General features: G+C 39.1%; 1 protein-coding gene across 2 annotated transcripts in view; it reads left to right on the top strand.

The window, feature by feature from the left end:
* SEC10 (exocyst complex component sec10) overlaps positions 1 to 22,466 on the top strand; it is a 320,447-nt gene that overhangs the window by 244,761 nt on the left and 53,220 nt on the right. For both annotated transcript variants that reach the window (XM_089459095.1, XM_089459096.1), the window contains exons 20-21: positions 17,230 to 17,327; positions 17,442 to 17,526. In XM_089459095.1, coding sequence (XP_089315221.1) covers positions 17,230 to 17,327; positions 17,442 to 17,526 — 183 coding nt within the window. The remainder of the gene's footprint in view (positions 1 to 17,229; positions 17,328 to 17,441; positions 17,527 to 22,466) is intronic.

The following is a 22,466-nucleotide window of genomic DNA, read 5'->3' as shown; positions in this document are numbered from 1 at the left end:
AGGAGAGACTCAGGAAGAGAGACACCTAGAGAATATATTTATTTATAAGAGAGATTATATATTTAAATTGATTTTAATATTTGAATATTTTGATTTAATATTAATTTTGATTATTATATATATATTATTATATAATATCACTGTTCATGATTAGCCGTTTCCTGTAAATCTTGGGGAAACCTCTAGCCGTTCCTGACACCTGCACCCAAGTTCCCAACGTTCCCACGTTCCAGAAACTCATGCAACATAGATCATTAGAGATATGGTATATAGACAGTGGGGCCTCTTGCCATATGACAGGGATTCGGGAATGTTTCTCAGATTATCGGGAGGAGAAGATGAACTTTTAGAAAACCATGGGGAACAAGGAAAAATGTACTCTAGTAGGGAGGGGTACCATAGTTTTTCAAACAGAAATGGGAGAGCGTTTCTTGCTACCAATGTGTTGCATGTACCAAGATTAGGGATGAACTTACTTTCCGTGTCGCAACTTCAAGGCAAAGGCTATGACGTTTTCTTCATCAAGGAGAAAGTATATGTCAAACACCCAAGCTGGAAAAAGAAAGTGCAGATCGGGATTGTTGACCTCTACTGGTCAACTACCCATGCAGTGCATCCCGTTTTTCTTTACAGAAAGAAGCAGCACCTGAACAGCATGTCCGTGCCATCCTGCCATCATCAGCAGCTTGATCATTTTTGTTGTAAACCCAGTCTGCATGTATAAGTTGTAAATAATCTAAGCAAATCAGAGTCATGTATGTAAAGTTGCCTAGGTGGACCTAACTTTCTAATGATGATCTGCGTCCCGGGAGGTTTTTCGTCTCACCGATCCACGGATCGGCAGAGTTTTCCTTCAAACCTGACCCCAAAGCCTCAAACAGAAATGGGAGAGCGTTTCTTGCTACCAATGTGTTGCATGTACCAAGATTAGGGATGAACTTACTTTCCATGTCGCAACTTCAAGGCAAAGGCTATGACGTTTTCTTCATCAAGGAGAAAGTATATGTCAAACACCCAAGCTGGAAAAAGAAAGTGCAGATCGGGATTGTTGACCTCCACTGGTCAACTACCCATGCAGTGCATCCCGTTTTTCTTTACAGAAAGAAGCAGCACCTGAACAGCATGTCCGTGCCATCCTGCCATCATCAGCAGCTTGATCATTTTTGTTGTAAACCCAGTTTGCATGTATAAGTTGTAAATAATCTAAGCAGATCAGAGTCATGTATGTAAAGTTGCCTAGGTGGACCTAACTTTCTAATGATGATCTGCGTCCCAGGAGGTTTTTCGTCTCACCGATCCACGGATCGGCAGAGTTTTCCTTCAAACCTGACCCCAAAGCCGGGATGGATTTCGTCATCAGAACTTTAGGAGAGTCTTATATGTTAATCTGCTAGATTATAGTTGTGTCGCAGAACTGGGTGTTCTATGAGGGTCTGTGTTAAGTGGGTTCATCCCTTTGAGATGTAAATTGTAAAAATCATGATGAAATGTGTCTTGAGGGTTGAAAATGTTGTAAATCCCCTCATGAGTCCTAAGTCCTAGGTCCTAGGGGATGTTTCCGAAAGCTTAGTTCAGTGATCCATTTTAAATGAATTAAAAAATTAAAAAATGAATAAAAATAATAAAATAATAAAAAATAATAAAAAATTAAAAAATGAAGCAAAAACCCTAACTAATAAAATAATAATATTTTAAGTTAATAAATCGACGGATGAGATCAAGAGATGTCTTGATCATCATCAACGGTCGAGATCATTTCTACATGGATCACTGAACTAGCTGTTAGAACTTAGGATCATTTCCTTTATATAGGGTCTTAGTGGGTCATTTCAAATCATCTGATCTGTTCTGTACTGAAAAAGCTCTAATCTGATTTTCTGGTTAATAAAAAGACTTTGGGGTTCAAAACTGGCTGGTGTTACTCTCCGGAATTGCTGTGAGATGATTGTTTTTTTTTGCATATTTCAGTTTTCAGCAGTTAATAATAGCTGGTTTTCAGAGTATTGTGAGTACAGGTATCTTGCTCACGTGCTAGGGTTTGAATGTTGTAGGGTTTCTGGAATAATGGCAGGTATCTCCATTATTCCTTGAAATCTAGCAGCATTTCTTGCCCTCTTTACTGATGTTTGCTTGAGGTGTGCAGGAGATCTTTAGGTAAAAGGTACAGGTGGGCGTTTGGGGAAGTTCTAGGCTGAACCAGCGGACTCCCACAGGCTCTTCTGTGCAGAGCCCAGCTGATTGTGCCCTGGGTTAATCTTTTAAGTTTTATTTCGTGTTTTACATTGAGAGATTTTTCTTTCTGTTCACAGTGAAGTTCAAAATCTCTGATATTTTGAAAGTATTTCTGCTCTTATCTGCTGAATCTGGCTATTTCAGGGGCCAAAAATCTGTAAATTATTAAGCTGTCATAGGGTTTTAATTTTTCTGATCTAGTTTTCTTTTTTTTTTTTAATTTTTTGTTTTACACAGTTTTCTATAGGGTTTTGTCTCTTTGCATTTACAGGAACAGGGTCTCTCCAGAGGTATTTTCAAATAGCTTCCTGCCACCAACAGAAGTAGAGGAGGGTCCTTTCTACGTATGCACAAGGAATCATCCCCATCTGCCACCAAACGAAACTGCTGAATGTGGGTTTCTGAGCAAGAAAGACAAAAAGTTTTCAGACTGCCCATCCCCAGCGAAAACCACTCCAAATGCTGTTCTGAAATATTTATTTGCAAAATCCTGGCATCTTCAGCTTCCACGTAATAGTCTGCGGATCAGTGGTATCGTGAGTGTAAAATCTAAGAACCATGGCCTGTAGCTGCCGCTGGAGGAAATCTCCCTTGGACCCGGTTCAGCAATCGTTCAATGCATAAACGTTCAGAGTATAGCTGCCCTCTTCCGCCGTCGACTGTGCATATTCGATTCACAAGCTGATTGCAAGAAACTCGCCACAGCTATCAATGGCATAAAATGCATTCACGCGCTGCATCAAACACCAGGTGAACTGAAATTTTAATGATGCATATCCATGCGTAATAGGCAGCGTGACTGTGGTGTCATTTTCTCTTTCTGCCTGGGGTCTCGCCGTGAGTTATGCGTGCGGATTAGGGTTTCCACGCCATACTAGTGACCAGTGCTTTGATGCGTTCTGAGGTTTTCCGCGTCACAGTTAAGTTTCTCTTTTGAATTCGCTTTCGATTCATAGCTATGCGTAATTCGTTTTTATGTTTTAGCTTTAGTTTAGGTTCATAATTTGTATAGTTTTAATTTATAATTTAAAATAGATTTTAATTTTTAGGTTGTAGATTTATGTGTTAGATTTTTTAAGGTTTTAGTTTTTTTTTGTAAATCGTTTCATTTAGAATAGATTTAAATTTTACAAAAAATAAAAAATAAAATGTTTTGATTTCTATTAGTTTAGATTTTAGTATTTAGTCTTTAGATTTTATGTTTATAGTTTTAGATTTTAATTATTTTAGATTTTAATTTTAGACTTGAAGTTTTGTTTTATTTTTGATTTTTTCAATAAAAAATAAAAAATGAAAAAAATATATTTTTAGTTTTATTTTTTGATTAGAATTTAGTTTTAGAATTTTAACCCTTTTTAGGATTTTTAAATTTCCATAATACTGAAAAATAAAAAATAAAAATAAAAAAAAATAATAAAAAAATTTTGAAAAAAGATTTAAAAAAAAAAAAATATTAAAAAAAAAAATATATTAAAATTTTTGGAAAATTATTTTGCCAGATTTCAGTTGCTTTCACGTTATATCTTTATTGCTGAGATCTAAAGTTTTTCAAGCCGAGATGCGAAATTGATATCTGGTTAATGGTTTATGATTCTCGTGGTGATTAAAAGCATTCATCTTTTTCAAATTTTCAGTTGCCGGGTATCGTTTTGGTCATATGATTTAGCTGATGATAGATGGTTGCTATTCATGGTCCATGTTTCTATATCATTTAAAAAGTAATCATTTAAACATTGACTCCACAAGGCACTGGTCTGCTAAATTAACCAAATCATCGCGTGCTTTTTACATCGTGTCTCGTGTCTCTCAACCAACTGGTCGACAGTTGGTCACATCATCTCACAGGGTCTACCCCCCTTAGCCGCGGGAGATAGGCTCAAACGGAGGGATCGGGGATCAGAGTGACAGCCCCCGGTCCAAGCATTGTCGTGCCAATCTGCGCGACAACATTTTTGGCGCCGTTGCCGGGGATACTTTGTTCTCGGTGTTTCAAACGACAATCATTCATCTTCTCATCTTTCTCATCTCTCAGTCGAGCTGGCAGATTCAATATTTTGGCATCTTTTCATCATATAGCAGCAGCGCCTCTTGGGTTTGTTTCCTGTTTGGGTGGCGACTCCACTTTCTCATTTTTTCCTAGACAAGAAGCTTTCCTCATATCTGCTTGTGGTTACTTTTTGGATCCTAGAATCAGATTTATTGTTCAGGTGGCGACTCCACTTCTCTCATCTCTTAATTTTCTTGAGCAGAAATCTCTTTCTATCATCCATTTGATCCCTTACTGTTCATCATGGATTATTCATGTAAGCCATGTCATTTTACTAGTAATCTCCATGATCTTCCGAAAGAGGCAATTTCTAAATTACTTAAGTTCTCGGGTGATGATCCGGTCGCTGTTAAACATCATTTAAACATGTTTACTTGTGTAAAGATCTTATATTGTAGATTTCCTCAATATAATCATGAAGACTTCAAGATGCGTCTATTTGTCTATTCTTTAGAGGGTGATGCCTTGAATTGGTTTAATAATTTTCCTAATGATTTTTTCACTTCTTTACAAGACATTCTCGATGCTTTTAAAGATAGATATGTTAGTCCAAACAGCTTGCCTTCTACCTCTAAAACTGTGCAAAAAGAAGAAAGTAATCATATTAAAGGTCAAGCTGTTGAAGAAAGTTTTCAGGATCAGAATGTGTCATCCACCGGAAATATTGTAGATCAAGTTCATGATAGTGAAAAATCAGGGACAAATAATAGTGAAAGGGAAGAACAAAAGCAAATTATACAAGATCTAATGATGCTGGTAAGAAACATGGAAAGCAATCAAGCTAGTCTTATCAATGATGTTAAAACTTTAGGCACCCACCTGGAAAAACGTAATAGGGAGTTGGAGGTCACGCAAAATCAGCATGCTAAGGAAATTGAGGCCATGAAAATTAAGTATGAAACAGAAATTAGAAGCATGCAAAACAAGATGTCAGTCTTAGAGGAAAATATGGTGACCATGAAAACTGATCATGATAGGGAAATTGACTCTATGACATTCAATCATAACAATCAGTTGGCTGACATGCAAGCGAATCATAAAGAAGAAATAAATTTCATGCAGCATTGCTTGATGAACATAGAGGAAAAGAATGATAAAGTAATAAAACACATGCAAGAACACCATGCCATGCAAATCAGTGCTATAAGGGATGAATGCTCTAGTCAGATGGATGCCATTAGAATACAAGTTCAAAAGATTCAACAATGGTCAGATGATAAGAGAAACCAGGAGCCTTCTCATTTGCCGCAACAAGTTCCATCTTACTATGAGGAGGTCATTAGGTGGATAATTGAAGGTGATCCAGATAAGCCTAAAAACGATAAAAATCAGATGCAAGACACAAAAGGACTTAGCATGCATATCTTACACACTTCATCTGATAGTTTCGAAACAGAAAGTTCCAGATCATCAGTAATTCATCCTGCCAGAAAGAAGAAGCGCAAGAGGAAGAAGATTAGACGAAGATTTGATGCATCAGACGGCCGTGAGCAGCTTGATTTTCGGATAGGAAGGAGTCCTACCATATGCAAAATTGGACATGGCACATCCGACAAGCAGCCGACAGATTTGCCTGAAAGCAGGCAAATGCTCAGTATGCACTATATTGAACACATCTTATGCCGTGAGGCATTTTTTGTATTGTATTTCTAACTCTACTCCTTGTCTTTTCAGCATTTCATTTCTGTTTTAGGAATAGATTTACTTTTCATGTTATTAGATAGTTAATAAATGAAGAGCTTTTATCTTTCCTGTGCTTAATGTATATGCTGATTTTTAGGGATGGACGCTACTTATTTTTGTGTTGTATGGATGCAGATTCTGGATTCTCACATTCCTGCAAGCAGCAACGTGTCCCCAAGTGGAGCCAGATGTTGACCTCTACTGGTCAACTACCCATGCAGTGCATCCCGTTTTTCTTTACAGAAAGAAGCAGCACCTGAACAACATGTCCGTGCCATCCTGCCATCATCAGCAGCTTGATCATTTTTGTTGTAAACCCAGTCTGCATGTATAAGTTGTAAATAATCTAAGCAGATCAGAGTCATGTATGTAAATTTGCCTAGGTGGACCTAACTTTCTAATGATGATCTGCGTCCCGGGAGGTTTTTCGTCTCACCGATCCACGGATCGACAGAGTTTTCCTTCAAACTTGACCCCAAAGCCGGGATGGATTTCGTCATCAGAACTTTAGGAGAGTCTTATATGTTAATCTGCTAGATTATAGTTGTGTCGCAGAACTGGGTGTTCTATGAGGGTCTGTGTTAAGTGGGTTCATCCCTTTGAGATGTAAATTGTAAAAATCATGATGAAATGTGTCTTGAGGGTTGAAAATGTTGTAAATCCCCTCATGAGTCCTAAGTCCTAGGTCCTAGGGGATGTTTCCGAAAGCTTAGTTCAGTGATCCATTTTAAATGAATTAAAAAATTAAAAAATGAATAAAAATAATAAAATAATAAAAAATAATAAAAAATTAAAAAATGAAGCAAAAACCCTAACTAATAAAATAATAATATTTTAAGTTAATAAATCGACGGATGAGATCAAGAGATGTCTTGATCATCATCAACGGTCGAGATCATTTCTACATGGATCACTGAACTAGCTGTTAGAACTTAGGATCATTTCCTTTATATAGGGTCTTAGTGGGTCATTTCAAATCATCTGATCTGTGAGTCTGTACTGAAAAAGCTCTCTTGTAATCTGATTTTCTGGTTAATAAAAAGACTTTGGGGTTCAAAACTGGCTGGTGTTACTCTCCGGAATTGCTGTGAGATGATTGTTTTTTTTTGCATATTTCAGTTTTCAGCAGTTAATAATAGTTGGTTTTCAGAGTATTGTGAGTACAGGTATCTTGCTCATGTGCTAGGGTTTGAATGTTGTAGGGTTTCTGGAATAATGGCAGGTATCTCCATTATTCCTTGAAATCTAGCAGCATTTCTTGCCCTCTTTACTGATGTTTGCTTGAGGTGTGCAGGAGATCTTTAGGTAAAAGGTACAGGTGGGCGTTTGGGGAAGTTCTAGGCTGAACCAGCCGACTCCCACAGGCTTTTCTGTGCAGAGCCCAGCTGATTGTGCCCTGGGTTAATCTTTTAAGTTTTATTTCGTGTTTTACATTGAGAGATTTTTCTTTCTGTTCACAGTGAAGTTCAAAATCTCTGATATTCTGAAAGTATTTCTGCTCTTATCTGCTGAATCTGGCTATTTCAGGGGCCAAAAATCTGTAAATTATTAAGCTGTCATAGGGTTTTAATTTTTCTGATCTAGTTTTCTTTTTTTTTTTTAATTTTTTGTTTTACACAGTTTTCTATAGGGTTTTGTCTCTTTGCATTTACAGGAACAGGGTCTCTCCAGAGGTATTTTCAAATAGCTTCCTGCCACCAACAGAAGTAGAGGAGGGTCCTTTCTGCGTATGCACAAGGAATCATCCCCATCTGCCACCAAACGAAACTGCTGAATGTGGGTTTCTGAGCAAGAAAGACAAAAAGTGTTCAGACTGCCCATCCCCAGCGAAAACCACTCCAAATGCTGTTCTGAAATATTTATTTGCAAAATCCTGGCATCTTCAGCTTCCACGTAATAGTCTGCGGATCAGTGGTATCGTGAGTGTAAAATCTAAGAACCATGGCCTGTAGCTGCCGCTGGAGGAAATCTCCCTTGGACCCGGTTCAGCAATCGTTCAATGCATAAACGTTCAGAGTATAGCTGCCCTCTTCTGCCGTCGACTGTGCATATTCGATTCACAAGCTGATTGCAAGAAACTCGCCACAGCTATCAATGGCATAAAATGCATTCACGCGCTGCATCAAACACCAGGTGAACTGAAATTTTAATGATGCATATCCATGCGTAATAGGCAGCGTGACTGTGGTGTCATTTTCTCTTTCTGCCTGGGGTCTCGCCGTGAGTTATGCGTGCGGATTAGGGTTTCCACGCCATACTAGTGACCAGTGCTTTGATGCGTTCTGAGGTTTTCCGCGTCACAGTTAAGTTTCTCTTTTGAATTCGCTTTCGATTCATAGCTATGCGTAATTCGTTTTTATGTTTTAGCTTTAGTTTAGGTTCATAATTTGTATAGTTTTAATTTATAATTTAAAATAGATTTTAATTTTTAGGTTGTAGATTTATGTGTTAGATTTTTTAAGGTTTTAGTTTTTTTTTGTAAATCGTTTCATTTAGAATAGATTTAAATTTTACAAAAAATAAAAAATAAAATGTTTTGATTTCTATTAGTTTAGATTTTAGTATTTAGTCTTTAGATTTTATGTTTATAGTTTTAGATTTTAATTATTTTAGATTTTAATTTTAGACTTTAAGTTTTGTTTTATTTTTGATTTTTTAAATAAAAAATAAAAAATGAAAAAAATATATTTTTAGTTTTATTTTTTGATTAGAATTTAGTTTTAGAATTTTAACCCTTTTTAGGATTTTTTAAATTTCCATAATACTGAAAAATAAAAAATAAAAATAAAAAAAAAATAATAAAAAATTTTTGAAAAAAGATTTAAAAAAAAAAAAAAAAATAAAAAAAAAAAAATATATTAAAATTTTTGGAAAATTATTTTGCCAGATTTCAGTTGCTTTCACGTTATATCTTTATTGCTGAGATCTAAAGTTTTTCAAGCCGAGATGCGAAATTGATATCTGGTTAATGGTTTATGATTCTCGTGGTGATTAAAAGCATTCATCTTTTTCAAATTTTCAATTGCCGGGTATCGTTTTGGTCATATGATTTAGCTGATGATAGATGGTTGCTATTCATGGTCCATGTTTCTATATCATTTAAAAAGTAATCATTTAAACATTAACTCCACAAGGCACTGGTCTGCTAAATTAACCAAATCATCGCGTGCTTTTTACATCGTGTCTCGTGTCTCCCAACCAACTGGTCGATAGTTGGTCACATCATCTCACATGGTCTACCCCCCTTAGCCACGAGAGACAGGCTCAAATGGAGGGATCGGGGATCAGAGTGACAGCCCCCGGTCCGAGCGTTGTCGTGCCAATCTGCGCGACAACAGGGATCAAAAGTAATAGGTTGTACATACTACAAACTACAACTAAAATCACCAATGGCACTAATAGGCAGTCATCAGACAAGGATTTGAACGTACTATGGCACAAAAGAATGGGACATTTGCACCATGGGGCTCTGAGAATTCTGAGGAACACTGTAACAAGAGTTCTAAATCTTAGTACGGAACGAGATGATCTATGTAGAGGATGTGCTCTAGGAAAGTATACCAAGGTAGCATTTCCTAGAAGTAAAAATAGGGCCAAGAGTGTACTAGGATTGATACGCTCAGATATCTGCGAACCCATGTCCACTAAAGCTCTTAGTGGTGCCGAGTACTTCCTTACCTTCATTGATGACCATTCAAGGAAAACTTGGATTTATTTTCTGAAAACCAAGGACGAGGTTTTTTGTCGATTCAAAGAGTTCAAGGCTCTGGTGGAGAATTTGACTAGGAAGAAAATAAAAGTTTTGTGCGCAGATAATGGTGGAGAGTATGTCGATAAGGACTTCACTGATTTTTGCGCTAAGGAGGGCATCAAAAGAGAGTGGACATCTCCGTACTATCCGGAGCAGAATGGAGTAGTAGAAAGAAAGAACCGGACTATTGTAGAAGCAGTTAGGGCCATGATGTATGATCAGGATATGGAAGATTCCTGTGGGCAGAAGCATGCAACACAACAGTCTATGTTCAGAATAGAACTCCTCATCGGGCATTGGGCAAGATTACTCCAGAGAAAGTCTTCACAGGGAAAACGCCTGAAGTCGGTCATTTCAGGATATTTGGGAGATTAGCATATTGCCGCATACCCGAGGAAAAGAGGAAGAAGCTAGATCAAACTGCAAAGAAAGGATATCTAGTGGGATATAGCGAGAACGCTAAGGCATACAAAATCTATCTTCCAGGGAGCAAGAAGGTAGTAGTTCAACGAGATGTGAAGTTCATGGAAGACAGGGCTTTCACAAAATCTCGAGAAATGCCTTCCGAGGAGAAATAAAAAAGAGGAATTGTTGGTCAAACCTCTTCAACCAACGAAAGAAAAGAATTCTTCCTCGGATCGGGAAGAATCATAGGATGAGGAGGAGCCTACAAAAGCACCTGTTGGCAGAGGAAGAATGAGCAGGGAACTTCATCAGATTCTGCGAGATGCACAGGACTTCATTGGCATGCCAAGGAAAATAAGAGGGAGCAAAAACAACCAGATAGATATCAGGCATTAGTAGCTCAGGATGGGGAGCTTGCCAGTTTTCAGGAGGAAACTCAACATCAGGTTTGGTTGGATGCGATGGTAGAGGAGTACAACTCCATAAGGGTGAACAATGTCTGGGAGGTAGTGCCAAGGCCTCGAGACAGTTCAGTGGTAGGTTCGAGATGGATCTACAAGATCAAATACGCTGCAGACGACAGTGTTGAGAAATACAAAGCCAGGTTTGTCGCTAAGGGGTATGCTTAGAAGGAAGGAATTGACTACGGAGAAACCTTTGCGTCGGTAGCCAGGTATACATCTATTAGAACCTTGATATCTCTTGCAGCACAGATGGGGTGGGAGATTCATCAGGTGGATGACAAAACGACATTTCTAAACAATGTGATAGAAGAAGAGGTATACATTGAACAACTAGAGGGCTTTGAGACACATAAGAAGAAGTCTCATGTATGCAGATTGAAGAAAGCCTTGTATGGGCTGAAACAGGCACCTAGAGCATGGTATGGGCGAATCGATGGCTACTTGTAGAAAATGGGATTTGTCAAGAGTGACACAGATCCAAATCTCTACTATCTGGTTGTAAAGAATGAGCCTCTAATCTTCGTATTATATGTGGATGATCTTTTCTTGACAAGATCATCCAGGCTCATAGGGGATTGCAAGAAGAATCTAGCCATAGAGTTCGACATGAAGGATTTGGGACTAATGCATTTTTTCCTGGGGTTGGAAGTTTGGCAGCAAAAGGGGGAGATCTTCCTTGGGCAAGGGAGATATGCTACAAAAATCCTGAAGAGATTCAGGATGAACAATTATGGAACCATGGCTACTCCAATGATAACTAACTGGAAGAAGATTGATGCATCAGAAGACAAAGATGTTGACCCCACCCTCTATAGGCAGCTCATATGGTCCCTGACGTATCTAGTCAATACCAGGCCAGACATTTGCTACGCTGTCAACACCCTCAGTCAGTTCATGGTGGAGCCGAAGAGGGCGCACTGGGCAACAACCAAACATATTCTCAGGTGTGATAGAAGAAGAGGTATACATTGAACAAACAGAGGGCTTTGAGACACATGAGAAGAATTCTCATGTATGCAGATTGAAGAAAGCCTTGTATGGGCTGAAACAGGCACTTAGAGTGTGGTATGGGCGAATCGATGGCTACTTGTAGAAAATGGGATTTGTCAAGAGTGACACAGATCCAAATCTCTACTATCTGGTTGTAAATAATGAGCTTCTAATCTTAGTATTATATGTGGATGATCTCTTCTTGACTGGATCATCTAGGCTCATAGGGCACTGCAAGAAGAATCTAGCCACAGAGTTCGACATGAAGGATTTGGGACGAATGCATTATTTCTTGGGGCTGGAAGTTTGGCATCAAAAGGGGGACATCTTCCTTGTGCAAGGGAGATATGCTACAAAAATCTTGAAGAGATTCAAGATGAACAACTGTAGAACCATGGCTACTCCAATGATAACTAATTGGAAGAAGATTGATGCATCAAAAGACAAAGATGTTGATCCCACCCTATATAGGCAGCTCATAGGGTCCCTGATGTACCTGGTCAATACCAGGCCAGACATTTGCTATGCTGTCAACACCCTTAGTCAGTTCATGGTGGAGCCGAAGAGGGTGCACTGGGAAGCAGCCAAACATATTCTCAAGTATTTACAGAGAACAATCGATTATGGACTCTTGTACACCAGGGGTAAGGATATTAGGTTGAGTGGGTTTACTGATGCAAATTGGGCATGAAGTTCAGTGGATCGGAAAAGTACCTCTGGGTACTGTTTCAACATTGGATCAGGAATGACCAACTGGTGCAGTAGGAAACAAAAATCCATGGCTCTGAGCTCAGCTGAGGCAGAATATACGGCAGCAAACACAGCTTCATGCGAGGCCACATGGCTTAGAAAACTGTTTGTGAACCTATTAAGAAGAAAGATGGAGGCGACCAGGATCATGTGTGATAATTAGAGTTGCATCAAGCTCGTTGAGAATCCAGTGTTTCACGATCGGTCAAAGCATATTGATATCAAGTGTCACTTTGTCAGAGACTGTGTCCAACGAGGAGCTGTATAGTTGAGTTACACTCCTACAGGAGAACAGGTGGTAGACATCCTTACCAAGGCCCTTAGAAGAACCGAGTTTGATTATTTCAGGGAGAAGATGGGGATGATAAAGAATCCATTTCAGTAGCAGAAATGGGTATGATGTTGCAGTGCAGTCGCACGATGCAACATGTTGAGGAGTTTGTAGTGCAGATGTAGTGTTGGAAAGAAGGACCAGCAGCAACACATATGCAGAGAGAGTTGCAATGTTGGGAAGATGGACCAGCAGCAACACAGATGCAAAGGGAGCTGTAGTATAGATGTAGCAATGGCAGTGATAAAGCCATGGGCACCAGTACAGGATGCAATAGTGTAGAGGATGTTGGGTAGGGAGGCTTAGCATCAACACAGGTACTGATGTCGTATGATCAGAGTAATGCTCAGTGTGGAGTACTACTAGAGCACAGTCCTCGCTAAGAGGGAGTGTTGATTTGGCGTAGCATCGAATGTGCTCTAGCCAAGAAAATTGGTGGAGAGGCTAAAGCACATGAGATCTCCAAGACCCATAAATGGTTTGAGCAAATTCTAACCGGTTTGGGAGATATTAAAATAATTAATATTTTTAATGGAGTTCCTAAGTCTAAACTTAGGAAAAATAAAATATTAATGGGTATTAATATAAAACTGGGTTAGAAGGTTCTGAAAGTCATGGATCAAGCCAAATCTAATCTTAGCCATTGATTAAAGATTTAATCTTGGCCATTGAAGGATCAACAAGAAAGGTATAAGAAGAGGCTTGAGAGTCAGTTGGAGAACACATTGAGGGAGACCAGTCAGTTAGATTTCTGCAGCGGGGTTAGCTGAGGAATTCGAACTAGTGGTCTGGAGAGCAGCAGGAGGCAGCAAGTACAGAACAGAGAGTCGGGAACAGCACCAGGGGAACAACACAAAGGTTGGAGAGGTAGACGTAGAGGCTGCAAACTGTGTAGTCACTGGAGGGCCTGCGTGGGTGACACAAAGAGGCAGGGGCTGACGCAGAGGGTCTGGGAGCTATGCAGAGTTTAGCCAGGTTGACGCTGAGACTGGGGGGAGTGCTGAAGAATTTTCTGTCCGTTGGGTAAGCCAGTTTGGCACCTAGTTGTATTGAAGAATTGTTGAATAATAAAATCCTCCCTTGCTGCACCGGTTTTCCCACATTGTGTTTTTCTAGGGACTGATTGTCCAAAATGTTTGTGTCGTTGTGTTAATTCTTGTGCATGTGTTTGTTTCTGTATTATGATGTGATATCTGCATCAGCATTTATTTTAATGTTTATTGAAGGATTTTCATAAATAACTTATCGGGAAATAAGTAGGTAAAATAAATCAATTGTTGCAGTGATAGAATTTTCACACTGCTGAGATTGACCAGTTGTACTCTAGGTTGGAGGAAGATTTCGGTCTCTATGCAGCTATACCTTCAGGAGAGAGGTGGGGAGACATTGAGCTCTAGACTCCAAAGTTGTGCAGAGCTGGGCAGGATCTCTTAAGGGTAGCATCATACAATTTTTGAGCATCGGACAAATGTCTAACATCGGGCATGTGTTTCCTCCTAGATCAATACCCTTGCTATAGGGGCCCGTAGTTATTAGTAGCAAATTGATTAGTGTCAGATGACACAGTTAGTTCTTGAGGGATAGTTGCAATACTAGTTGAAGTCAGATGCCAAGGAGCACAATGCGGTGGCAGTGTAAACAGACTCACTGGACAATGCAGAGACTGGTAGCAGCTAGTGATTCATGAGATCGTTGTAGTCCATAGACAAAGTTGATTCAAAGATTCAATTCTCAGTTACAGTAGTTGCAGCAGCAACAACATGAGATTACTTGCAGCACAATGCAAAGTTGGCAACCGTACAGGGTGTACAGTGCAGTGTCAACAACAATGAAGATGCAAGTTTGGTTCGACTACAATTTGGCAAATGAATAAGAGTTGCACAATAGCTTGGTGGGTAGTGGCAGATTGTTACAATTGTCAATCATCTGCAGTGTGTATGGAGGATGTTATGGAGATTGGATGAACACTTTCCTCGCTAAGAGGGAGTGCTAGTTTTTGTAGCATCAGATGGTGTTCTAATCTCGATTTTGGTTAGAGAGACTATGAAACACTATGACTCTAGAACCTAGATATCGTTTTTGGAAAATCCACCTAGAAGCAGCTCAATTAAGTTAATTAATCAGTGATTAAAATTTTGCTAAGTCTAACTTAGGGAAAATGATTAACAACAATTGATTGAGAAAGGTGAGAATTCTCTAGAAACTCACATGGATCGACTTAGAGATGATCTTAACCTTTGATGGGGATTTAATCATGGTCATTGGTGAGCCAACTAGAGATTATAAGAGGAGGTTGATGGGGTTGGAGCAAGATACATAGGAAGAGTGAGTTCCTTGGCAGATCGAGCTATCCAATAGCAGCAGGGAAGAAGAGTTCGAGCTAGAAGGGACATGGGTGTAAGAGGGAGCAAAGACAACATATCCGAAGGAGATTTCCAGTTTGGGAGAGTCAACAGCAGGAGGCCAAGTTATTCCTCAAAAGGCTATGCAGGTAGTTTCATAGAGGCAGTTCAATTTTGCTGGACAGGAGGTCAATTCAACTTCTAGAGGCCAAGAAAGTTTTTAGAGGGCCGGAGAATTGGTTCCAGAGTCAACAGTAGGTAGAACAACTTGATTAGACGCAGTTTTTACGAGTGCGAGTTATAGGTTGCACAGAGGCCTATGTAGGGGTTCCAGAAGAGCCAATTTCTGAAGCTAAGTTGTGCCGGGATTGCTTGAGGAGAGAGAGAAAATTATCTCTAATAATTTTGGCCAGATTATCTTGTTGTGGATTGCCAGTTTGGGCTTCCGGATTTTGTACTCAGATTTGCTGCTGCTATAATAATAAAACCCTCATCTGCTGCACCGGTTTCCCTTCATTGGGTTTTTCTGGGGACATTTGTCCAAAAAATAACTTTGTCAAATTTGATTGTGTGTGTGCTCTATTTTCTCAGTTTTTGTTTTTATTTTCCGCAATATTTTTATGGTGAAGAAATTGCAGTGCAATTTATTCATTGTTTGCTGTAGCAAATAAACTTCATAATTATTCTGTTAGGAGAATAAATTCCAGTTACTGCATTTCAAGCGATTTTTCACAGCTCAAACTAGCCATCCATTGAAGTAAAATATTTCTCCATTTTTTGGCTCGTCTTTGAGTTGAGTCTGTCTTTGGTAGTTTAATGATTTAATCTTGTACTGTGTTGCAAGGAATGCAGCCTCCCCAAGCTGCATGGCACATTTTCTAGGTTCCCTCCATGAACTTGGGTTCTTTTTGAGGTGCTACAGGATCGATTCATTCACGTGTCTATGACGATCTTGGTTCTCTCTAATACTGTGTGCATTGAACCCCTGCAATTTGCCTTAGCCTCCTCCTGCATATGCAAATAGAACCTGTAAAGCAGGGTTCATGATATATTTTCAGTTTGTTTAGGCTGAAAGCTCAAACGAATTTTTGGTCACTTTATTTTTCAAGGTCTCTATTCGAAGAGTTGGTTAAAGTATTTTGATAGTGTGGAGATGACCAGGGTTCAAAAAGGAGACTTTTTTGATTTATATATATGTATATATATCTGTGGAGGGGGAAATATTTTTAAGGTCAGTATTTTTATATTTGCTGCATTATTTTATTTTGGAGAAAATACAAATGCACTCTCTTCCCATCCCCACCAACTCCTCCCCCTTTTTGATGCTTCTTTCCCCTGGAGTCTGTCTCCTCCAAAAATGATTACCTTTCCTCTACCATCCAGGAAGGAACCTTAAAGTCATCTTCTTGTTCTACCAGCCTTCATCTCCTTCCCCAAACAATGGGTCCTACCCTATGAATTGGTGGTGTAACAATGATTGCAAGGCACAACACAGACAACTTCATCATGCCCTCTTCCATAATCCCACCTCATAACCCCTCCATATATCACACCATTACTGGCCTCTTCTGCATGTGATGCCTCTCATTTTGTAAAGGAGGCATGAGTTGTGTGCAGCTTTCCATCACTCTCCAGAGACCATTTGGCACAGTCTTCCCCTGCCATTTTAGTCTAATCTTTGACCTTGATCCCCTGGTCATCTTGACAAATATCACTGCCTTTTTTGATGCTCACAGGTAGCCTCTCATTCAAGTCATCTCCTTCCTCAATCTATTGTTACCTATTCTTCTACATCGGAGTCTTGAAAATATCTCCATTATTTAGTTACTTATTCTTCCATTCCACTTCTGTCATTAAATTTTGCAGACAAGATGGTGAACTAGAAAGAAAAGTAACACACACACACACACACATAAGGATATTGTTTATGCGTAGAAACTATTGTAGTTACCATCCTCATTAGCGGCACATTGAATTATTCAAATTTCTATGTTTGGTTTGGGAAGGCTGCTTCAAGGCTCATGGCACTTGTTCTTTACATCCCGTTAATGTGTTTGGTTGTAATGGCCTTTTCTGTGATTTAATAATCTATATGCAACAGATGTTTTGACTTTGAGCAACTCTGTTCTATGTTACATCATTTGAGAACAGATTCTCCAGCTGTTTTTACTCAATCTCCTTTTGAAAAATAATCAGAGAGAAAAAAATGTTAATTATTTTGAATGTTGTGCTAGGTGGATCGTCTTCTGGCTGCTGAGCAGAAGTCAACTGATTATCGGTCTCCAGATGATGGAAATACCCCAGACCATCGTCCAACAGTTGCTTGTACTCGGTGTGTAGAAGATGCTTTGTCTTAATCAACTTTTATTGTATGCATTGGTTTAAATTATTTAATCTTGAACTAGTTATTTTTTCTGATCATAAAACCATCATTTGTTGTGGACAGTGTTGTGGCATACCTGGCCCGTATTCTCGAAGCAGCAAATACTGCTTTAGAAGGCCTCAACAAACAAGCATTTATGACAGAATTGGTATACTCTCTAATAGTGTATTCGATAGTTAATTGCAGTAGTCAGATCCTATCTTGAATATGTGATCAGTCTGCATGTGATATTATCATATTACAGATAGCTGTTGCTAATAGTCTTTTTAATAATTATTAATTAATGTGAACAATTTTTAGATTGCATATGCAAGACATTGCGGTGCTTGTTTCTATTATTACATTTATGTATGCTATGAAATACATGCACAAATGAATCTGATAGCCTATTTGCATGGTTCCCTTATTGCTAATGAAAGCCAGCGTGCAGTGGACATGGCATATAACAACTGATATAGAATAATTGTCGATCCATTTTTTTGTAAAAAATACAAATGAATTTAGTAGGTATGAGTTGGTAATACTCCCAACAATTCATAAACTGATAAAGAGATGCCTTTTCATTTATACCTTATGGAGTGGTCATTTCATATTATGACTTTGTCTTTAATTACTGTTATATGATACTCATATGGAGGGTAGAATTGGCGAGTCAAGAAATGCCACATGACAGGAGAAGATCTGCCAAGCATAAATTAATAAAAGATCATGTCTGTCAATCACTCAACTGATGTCTACGACTGTGTACCTCCATTAGAAATAAAAGTGAAAGATAGAAGATTTAAAAGAAAAATTATGAAAATTGTAATATATTTCTCTCAATCACCCAACCAATGTGTACGCCTGCTTGACTCCTAAGGTCAGAACCAAAGGTAGAATATTTAAATACTTAACGTCAGAACCAAAGGTAGAAGATTTTAAAACTAACTTTTGATTTTATCGAGTTTCATTTGCAAGGTTTTGACCCAAAAGATAAAAGCATTTGTTAGGAACTTTGTACATACACACAAAACACTAGCGCAGAAATGTCTCATGATAGAGATGTAATTTGGGCAACCACCATTAAGTATCAAAAAATAACACGTAACTAAATCAAAGATACAAAATTTAAAAAAATTATGAAAGTTGTAACTTATGTCTCTCAACTAACTAACCAATGTGTACATCTGTTTGACTCCATTAATGGTCAGAACCAAAGATAGAAGATTTAAAAGCTCATTTTGATTTTATTAAGTTCCATTTGCAAGGTTTTGACCCAAAAAACAACATTTGTTATAAAGTTTGTACAAACACCAGTGTTTTAAGAAACGGCCATTTCGAAACCGAAACGGCCTGGTTGATCCGAGTTATTGGCCCAAGTTATGACCCGGCCATGGAAACGGTTCAGTTGGCCGAGTCACCCATGACTCGGCCGAGTCATGGGTGACTCGGCCAACTCGGCCGTTTCCGTTATGACTCGGCCGAGTCACATGAAACCGCCCAGCAACACGTCAAACAACGGATTTATAAAAGTTTAATGGATTTTTAAATGGTTTTTTGGTTGGTTTGGACTCCAAATAGGTCTATGAATTTACTAAATGATTTTTGGGGTCCATTCCCCCCCCCCAAACCCTATATAACACACCCAAGTGCTCTCATTCACTCACAGCGATCTTATGCATTTGAGTGAGAGTCTTCTTTGAGAGTTAGTGAGTAGTTCTTGAGCTTGTTCTGGAGCAGCAGTGAGGAGTCTTGGAGGAGCATTGTAGCTGGAGTGCGGAGCTTCTTGGGCAGCCATTTGGAGCGCATTGAGGAGCTGATTCTTGGAGCAAGCTTGAGGAGGCAGTTTGTGCTTGGAGGTATTTTTTTCACCTCTATAAATCTGTTTTTGCTTAGTAAATTTTAGGTGCATATCTAGAAATCTTAGAGAGTGTTTTTTGTCAAATAAATGAACATTGAATCAAGTTTTTTTTTTTTTTTTTTTTTCATTTTCAGATTGTTTGCTTTCATTTCCTAGTCAAAAAATGGCACCTAGAGCAAGAGATCCTGCTTGGGCATATGTTGAAATGGTTGATAGTCAAATGCAATGCAAATTTTGCCATAGGAAAATCAAGGAAGGTCCTGGGGGCATTAATAGGCTGAAACAACACTTGGCAGGGATTAGAGGCCAAATTACCCCATGTACCTCACCAGAAATTGGGGAGATTAGGAAGAATTTGTTGGCCAGCTTTGAGAAATTTAAAGAAGATAAGGCTAGGCAAAGAGACATACAGGCTGAAATTGGGAGGAAGAGGGAGATACAAAAAACGATGGCTGCCAACCCCCATTATGATTTTGAGGGTTCTTCCTCTATCCCTCAAACTGATACATCCAACCCTTTCCGATATGTTCCTCCCTCTTTTGGTTCTGTTCAAGATAAGGGAAAGGGTAGAATGTCAATGAAAAAGGGTGATGTGACTATCAAAAGTTATTTCACTCCCTCCTCTCCATCAGATGCACATGGTCCTGAAGTTAGTAAAACTCAAATGCAACCCACTTTAGATGACCATTGGAAGACAGAATTGAGGGAGACTGCTTGTGATTACATAGCTAGATGGTGGTATGATGCTGATATCCCCTTTAATGCTGCTCGTTCACCATATTATGAGCCTATGTTTGATGCCATACATGCTGCTGGAAAAGGCTTCAAAGGCCCTACTATGCATGAGCTAAGGGGGGTTAGTTTGCAGAAAGAAATTCAATCCATTAATGAGTATTTGTAAGAGTTCAGGGACTCATGGGCAAGAACAGGGTGTACCATCATGTTAGATGGATGGACTGATAAAAGAAACCGTACCATCATAAACTTTCTTGTCTTCTACCCACAGGGAACCATGTTTTTAAAATCAGTTGATGCATCTAATAAGATAAAAGATGGCCACTTGTTGTTTCAGCTATTGGATCAGGTTGTTGAGGAGGTGGGGGTGGCTAATGTTGTTCAAATCATCACAGATAATGCCTCTAACTATGTTCTTGCTGGTAAACTGTTAGAGGAAAAACACAAGACCATCTTTTGGACCCCATGCGCTGCACATTGCATAGACCTCATGCTTGAGGATATTGGAAAATTAGATTGGGTCAAAAACACTATAGATCATGCCAAAAGCATAACAAAATTTATCTACAATCATACATTGGTTTTGAGCCTCATGAGGAAACACATTGGGGGCAAGGATATTATTAGGCCTGCCATCATTAGATTTGCTACACATTTTTTGACATTGCAATCTATGCTTTCCCAACATAGAAACTTGCAAAAGATGTTTTCCAGTGATGAATGGAATCAAAGCAATTGGTCTAACAAACCAGAAGGCAAAGAATTGAAAAGGAAAGTCCATGAAGAAACTTTTTGGAGAAAGGCAACAGAGATTGTGAAGCTTGCTGAGCCACTAGTTAAGGTGTTGCGGTTGGTGGATGGGGAAAGGTTGGCTATGGACTTCATTTATGAGGCTATGGATCAAGCAAAGGAGCAAATAAAGACGTATACAAGGATAGAGTGGCAAAGTATGGGCCCATTTGGGCAATCATTGATGAAAGATGGAACAATCAACTCTATCGCCCTATACATGCAACTGGGTATTTTTTGAACCCACGGTATCAGTATAAAGCTAAGGAGTCAGGAGCTTTGAGGGGGGAGGTCAGAGATGGACTGGTTGATTGCATTGAACGCATGATCCCATTGGAGTCTGATCAGCTGGAGATACACCGATAGGCCAATATCTTCAGCAATGCAGCAGGTACCTTTGGGAAGAACCTGGCAAAGATTGCAAGAGAAGCAGATGAGCCAGGTAAACAAAAATTTCAATTTTCAAATTCTTAATAGTTTTACTTTTTTTTTAAAGTTTGTTAAATCATTTATAATTTGAAAGTTAGATATAATTTGTAATTTTGTTGAGCTAACTCATTACACTCCTATGTTTTTTGCAGCACAATGGTGGGTGGCCTTTGGTGGCCATTGTCCTGAATTGCAAAGGTATGCAATTCGTATTTTGAGTCAAACTTGCAGTGCATCTGGGTGTGAGTGCAATTGGGCTGTCTTTGAGAGGATTCACACAAAGAAGAGAAACCGTTTGGATCAAAAACGGTTAAATGATCTAGTTTATGTCCAATACAACCTTCGGCTCAGACGAAACCATTTGCTGAACAAAAGACCTGATTCAGATCCCACTGTGTTGGAAGACATTGATCCAACATCAGATTGGGTAGTGGAGAGTTGTCCAGCAGAGTTTGATCCTGATGAGGATCTTGATTTAGATTTAGATATGGAGACATCAGTTGAACTTGAACATGTTGTTCAACTTCAGCCTGTTCAGTTGAATGCAGATCCCAATCCACCAGCCTCAGTGTCACAGCCAGCAAGGACTCCAGTTGTAGGTGCTTCCTCTGCTCAGCCACGACAGAAGCGCAGCCGCATATCTACTCTATCTCAGCTTGCATCTGCTGCAGTTGCACAACCTGCTAGTGGTACCACTTCTACAGTTGCAGTTGGGGATGATGATGATGATGAAGAGGAGCCATGGGGCCCCCTGTCTGACTCTGATGATGATGATCCAGAGATTGATCGACATGATCTTGGCTCCTCTGACAGTAGCTACTAGCCAGTAGTACTGTAGTACTAGTACTGGAGTCTGGTCACCGTCACAGTTTACTTTTGTTGTAGAGGCCATTTCTAGCCTCCTTGGTTATGTGTTTTTTGTTTTGAGTCTTCGATCATGTATGACAGTTGACTATGTATTGCCATTGGGTACCATTTTGATATAATGGATTGGTTCATGAGCCTACTTTGATCATTTGTTGTCTTCCATCTATATTATAATGCTGTGTGTTTGGAAACATGAATGAAAATCTTTAAAATTATGTTTAAAATCTTTAAAATTATGTTTTTTATAAAAAAAATAAATATTTAATGTATTTTTTACAACGACCGAGTCATTGAAATCGAGCCGGCCAAGTCATTACCGTTTCGGAGTCGGAGTCGGAGTCGATCCTCGGCCGAGTCGGAGTCGAAGTCGGAGTCTTTAAAACATTGACATACACATGTCAAATACACAAAAGACTAGCGCATAAAAA

The sequence above is a fragment of the Pinus tabuliformis genome, chromosome 7, assembly GCF_031772625.1.
Source record: "Pinus tabuliformis cultivar Carrire ecotype Pingquan chromosome 7, CPIR1, whole genome shotgun sequence".
Taxonomy (NCBI): domain Eukaryota; kingdom Viridiplantae; phylum Streptophyta; class Pinopsida; order Pinales; family Pinaceae; genus Pinus; species Pinus tabuliformis.
This window is presented reverse-complemented; position numbering and strand designations above follow the sequence as displayed.